The sequence below is a fragment of the Miniopterus natalensis genome, chromosome 16, assembly GCF_054644295.1.
Source record: "Miniopterus natalensis isolate mMinNat1 chromosome 16, mMinNat1.hap1, whole genome shotgun sequence".
In the NCBI taxonomy this organism is placed as follows: Eukaryota; Metazoa; Chordata; class Mammalia; order Chiroptera; family Miniopteridae; genus Miniopterus; species Miniopterus natalensis.
In genome coordinates, this window is record NC_142096.1 from 10,569,299 (window position 1) to 10,575,298 (window position 6,000).

Consider the following 6,000-nt stretch of genomic DNA (forward strand, 5'->3'; position numbering starts at 1 on the left):
AAATCAGCAAGTGGTCTGACGTCACCGGAGCACGAAACACGACACGAGGAAAGGCTGGCAGGGGAGGGCGGCAGCCTCCTGCGCCCTGACGTCAGAGGGCCTGCATTTGTTCTGTGCGTCCCAGGGACGCAGCTTTGACCAGATGTTAAAACAGAAGTTTTGGCTACAGCAAACTGTGAGGGGAGGTGCCTAACTAGGATGTAAAACTTTCTAAGTAAGTGGCCTGGAAGAGGAAAGGACCAGAGGAGGAATTTTGAAGAGCGATTCTTTGAGATGACTATACCGGGAGGCCCCAGACAAAGGGGAGTGAGCGAGGATGCTGGCTCGCAATGCCAAGACAAGAGGAAAAGACTCAAATTAGGCCCCAAGAAAGCTTAACTGGGGGTTCCCTGAGGCTTGGGGCACACAATGGATTGGCATCAGCATCATAACTGCTGAATCTAATGAGAGAGCCGGTGACTGAAGCAGCTTGTGGCAGCTGAGTCTAGGGCTGCAGTTTTGGAAGTAACAGCATCCCCCGGTTTGTGAGGCCAAGAATGTACAAGTGTGTCCCTGGAACCTGATGTGGGCACACACGTGTGTGCGTGCGTGCGTGCGTGAGTGTGTGTGTGAGACAGAGACGGAGGAGGAGTGGGGGAGAGAGTTGACTAGCACGGGAAGTCTGAGGTCTTTTCCAGGAAGGCTGCCTGGAAGGGGAGTAGACGGCAGGAAAAGGAAACGTGGAGAAGACGACAAATGCCGAGCAACTGCAGAGGAAGTTCACACAAACAGCCGGAATAGAAACAGTGTCAGTTTTAAAGGACCTGCAGGTAAGAGGTCTCTGACAATGAGGCCTGCGAAGAACACACGAGTGTCCCTTCATGAGGAGCATCTTTCATGTCCAGAGATCACTGGTACTTGACTAGACGGCACCACCCGTTAATTGAGGACTATCACGCTTCCCGCAGACCCAACCTTGGAGGGGGGAGACAGCTCTGCTAATAAAATGGGGAGGAGAGACACCAACACACCCCCTTCTGTGATGGGAAGTCTTAAAAATCGTTTGTTGTTTTCATGCAAATCCAGTTTACTTTCCATTTCATGATTCTTTCTGTTAGAAAACTAAATTCCACAACCTGCAATTATAGCATCTACTGAACCAATTCCTACATTGGGTTCTGGAAGAGATGCAAAAATCTTCACTTCAGAACATTGCAAACACCACAGAGTTGGAACCATCTGTAGTCTTTCCTCAGCTCAAGTTGTAATTCAGTCCGCTGGAAATTTTTTGTCAAAAATGTTCCAGAGGTTTTTAATAAAGAGTTTTCTAATATGAGTCATTTGAGAGAAAAGGAAGTTTCTAAAACTTTGCTTCTTAGCCACAGACTTTGTTAAAATGTTTCTGATTTAACTTCTTTAGGTTCTTGGTTGTTGGTTTTTATAAGATTTTCTGGAGATAGTATATACTTACAATTTTTTATGCCAGACAAATTACAAATTTAACTGCTACATTTTTTAAATGCCTGAGTTGTTAAGAATCCATGGGCAATGTGGCTTTACATCTCCTTCATTCATAAGCTGGCAACTTTTTAAAAATATTTTTTCTCTGAATAATGCTGTCATGTTTAAATGTTCAAAAATGCATTTTAATGTAAGAAGTGGCTATTCAACTGTTGAACAAATCATAAAAATATAGTCCTATCCAGGATCTGAAAAATGCATAGAATAAATAAAGTAAATATAAGGAGGTAATAAGAAAACCTTCCTGTATTTCCAATAAAAAGTAAAATGTTCCTATCTTGTACTACCTACCATCTCTACTCTTTTCTAAGCTCCATCACCTTCCCATCTTGGCAGTGACTTCTAGGTGGTCCATCTACTTTTGCCTCTTGTCATTTTATCCAAAAGAGGGCTATCTAAACCACTACTACTACTACTATTAATAATAAAATACAGATTTACCACGTGCTTACTGAGCGCCAGGCACCATACTCAGTTCTGTGATGACACTTTCCTTACCGTAACACAAGTTTTTATGCCCTCTTCCAGAGGAGGAAACTTGAAATCTAAAACAATTAAGTAAACTGGCCCTGTTCACAGAACTTCTAATGATAAATTGGGATTCAAGCCCAGACAATCTAATCCAGGAGCCCGAGCTCCAACATTTAATCCGCCCCCCCCCACACACACACACTTTTCCTCAAGCATGGAAAAGTGTTCTGTTGTGAAAAGAGCTTTTAGGAAAACATATTTATGTCCAAATTCCTGTTCAAATTCTAAGTTTATGTTTTACCATCTCTATGCCCTCAGGCAAGTTCTGTCTCTTTTATGCATTTTCAGTTCCTTCACCTATAAAATGTGGAAAATACCTACAGTGCAGTGTGGTATTTGAGGACCAATGGTAGCATATATATGGCAATTAACACAGTACCTAACAGGTGGCAGGCCCTCTGTAAATGGCAGTCACTCCTGTTATCTTTATGACTGTAATGTTGCCCATATATGTCACTCATTGGCCCAGTAAACCATTAGACTTATTGCACCAGAGCAGTGCTTAGTATGTAATAAACGCTATGTGAGTGTTAATTATTAGAATCTTTGGCTGGGCACAGGGCCACCTAGAACAAAGACTGTTTCCCAGCTTCCCTTGCAATGAGGAGTGGCTAACTTCTGTGCAGTGAGCTACAAAAAACAGAGATGATCCTGCAGCATATTCTAGGAACCTTCCTTAAAAGATGGATATTATTTTCCCTTTTGCCCTTTGCTCGTCCTTTCCTGGTTTCCTTTGGCAAAGAGCAAGACGCCTCCTTGGACCAGGACAAAAGCCAGCCCTTGTGGGGAGGAAGCGGAAAGCTCAACAGAGAATCCTTCCTACAGGGGGAGGTGGGCAGGGACAATGTCAGGGCAAGAAAAGAGTTTAAAATACCACACACGTCTTTGAAATTATTACCTGTATCACCAAAACAGAAATACTTGAACCCTGACCTGAATCCATTATATATTTAGTTTGGGAAACCTGTCTGCAACCGTTGGAGGGCCACACTTTTCTTCCATGCTCATCAGTGGGCTTCTTTAGGATGGCATCAGCTGGCAAGAAATGTCCAATCTCCAGTGAAAGAAACACTAAGATGTATTTCCCCAATTTCACCTTCTCAGAGAGTAGCTACAGACACACTGTGTAAGACAAAGGCAAGGAGCCTGCCATCAGGGTTGCAACTGGTACTTGAGTACTTGTGGGCAGTCTGACCACCTTCAAACCTCTTGCCACCTTACTTGCAGGCTCTGTACACTACTCTAGTTATTATGATCAGATGATTCTAAGATTGGAAAGCTCCCTATGAAAAAACTGTTCTTCCGTGAATTCTGTTTACCAGCCATGTGGAGTTTATTAGAGAAGTTCCTTTAGGTGAAGGGCTGTGTGTTCTTTTGACTTCTCCAGCGTGCTTAGCACACACTGTGCCCATGGCAAATGAGAATAAATGTTTAAATAAACAACTGAATAGGCACCGTAATGAAGCTTTTCCTCCACGAGATTTTTGAGAGAAATCCTTACGAAATATTGCAGAAATTGCACTTTATTCTGACTTACTGACTTAACATTTCAAATAACAGTGTGCTATAAAATTCACACTCAGTCATAGACCAACTAGTTATGGTTGCTATGGTAATGGGCTCAGTGCCTATGAGCAGAAAAATTTATTCCTTTGGGGCAAGATATTTATGAGTGTGTCTGGCTACATGGCAAGAGTATTTTCCTTTGGCTTTTCTTCAGAGTAATTTATGCATTTAGGCAGATGATTCTTTATAGATATAAGTTCTCCCTAGAAGAGAGAATATAACATATATTAAGTTTTTTTATGCTGAAAATGTCTAGATTTAATTCTCACTTATAAAGGATTTAATTTCAAATAAACACACAGCAAGATATATTTCATGATGAGGAGGCAAGTTAATTTTCACTGTATAAAATGTACGTTATATATAGACAAGCACCTTTAACAGGAATTGCTGCTATGTCTGATATTTTACAGGGCCAGAAGTGGCCAGAGGAGGATCCAGGAGTAGCAATTCAAAATGAAGAGTTTCAAGGCAACAATCAAGACTTGTATCTTCCTGAGTGAATCTGAATTGATGGACAGTGCCAAATCTCTATTTTAAATAGGGCCATTCCCATGAAGAGGTCTGTGTTTTAAAAATATTTAAATTAATCATACAACAAAGGATCAAACCAACTTAGAGGAAGGGGGTAAAATACAAAATTCTAGTTAGGACATCATTATGATAATCCCAGTGTGCTAAAATGATGGACACTGAGAAGCAAGAGTGGATGAAGCCTGACAACACATACTGTTATGAGGAAAGTATCCCATGAGTAGTCAAAAAAAGTGCAGAGAGGGAGGGGGAGGGCTGTAGGTGCTCAGATCATAGCTTCAAAGCTCCCCTTCTCCCTTTTTGGATATGTTATTAGCAAACATGTCTGTTTCTGGTTGTTGATGAGAGAATATTCACCTCTGCTTTTCTTGCTGTAGCTAAAACAAGATTCTGCTGGACTTGATAAACCTGTATGCGTGAAAGCTCTCATTGATGTTATTGCTTTGTTTCCAATGCATCTGCCCATATATTATGCCACTTACTTTCTAAAATAAATCCATAAGGCCAGAATTATTAACCAAATTTTGCAGATTAGGAAACTGAGGCTCATTTGTTTAAGGTAAAAGCCACGATGACTGCCATGCTGTAGCTGAATGGATTAAGCTTCCATTGTTGTTTCAGTGTTGTTTTATTTTAAAGTTTCCAACTCACATATGAGATAGATCATGTTATAAACTATTGTTTTATTGATTGAATGAATCTCAACACATTTATGCTTAGAAATAAAAATGACCTTCTATTGCCAGACCTGCTCAGATTGTCCATTTAACTCATAATATAGCTGAACTATATTAGAGCTCTAATAACAATGTGGACATTAGCCAAGACGTAATGACAATACCAAGCCTCACTACTGGAACACAGACGTGAAGGGTTTACCCCCCTTTTCATTTGAATTCATTTCTAGTAAAAGACATCCATTACTTTCCTTCATTCCTATCCAGGCCTCTTCTGAAGAGACTTGGTTAACCCTTAATTGTTGTTATCTTCAGTGTTCCTGTATTTAGCAATAAAAATTACTACTAATTGAAGATATGTGGTAGTAATATTATGAAAAATATTTATTTAAATGCTTCATGGAAAGTTAATTTTCTTCTAATAGAAAAGTAATAAAAAAAGCTGCTTCAGACTTTTTTATTTCTCTATTAAGCAATTGACCCAACTATTAAGTGGTAATAATAGATATTTTAAAATAAATTATAATTTTCCAGAATATTAAAATATATTATAGTGAAAGAAGGCAAAAGTCCCTAGAATAAAAGGATCAACAAAACAAGCCATTAAAATGATCATCATCAGATAACCCTTTGTTTTCCAGTGAATCCGTTCAAAGCTGTCACTCAATGAGCTACAAGGCTTTGTTTTGCTTGATCGTGAACTGAATGTGACTTTATGATCTACATTCAACTGTGAACAGCTGCTCATTAATAAAAAGCCTTTAATGTCCAAGTCAGAACAGCAGGTCTACAGTTGTGCTTGAGGGGAAAATAAATCCCTTTAGTGAAAAGCCAGGGAACTGGGTTGGGGGAGATCTGGAAGCCCTGGGCTGTGTCTGCAAGGTCTGCCTTCCTCCTGGGAAGGGATGGGAGGTCAGTAGACAGGACAGTCCTAACACCCCGCTGGAGAACTCAGAACAAGGGAGCCGATACAGGCTCTGAACTGGGAGAGAAGGTGGTGGCTTGGAAGCTGATAGAGTGAGCACATCAAGAATAAATAAACCACGCTGTTGGTTGGGGATTGGGTAGAGGCCAATCCCATCATAAGCCTTTAAGTGGCAACATGATCTTGACACAGAGCAGGTAGAATTAACTATACCCTGTGAAGTAGGGGCAATCCAAAAGAAACCTTTATCCACCAGGTCCTGTTCCT

General features: G+C 40.5%; 1 protein-coding gene across 1 annotated transcript in view; it reads left to right on the forward strand.

Annotated features, from left to right (window-relative positions):
• PKHD1L1 (PKHD1 like 1) overlaps positions 1-4,100 on the forward strand; it is a 106,057-nt gene extending 101,957 nt beyond the window's left edge. Inside the window, exon 78 of the mRNA XM_087825597.1 lies at positions 3,965-4,100. Within this exon, the coding sequence (XP_087681723.1) occupies positions 3,965-4,100 (136 nt within the window). The remainder of the gene's footprint in view (positions 1-3,964) is intronic.
• Positions 4,101-6,000: the final 1,900 nt, after the last annotated feature.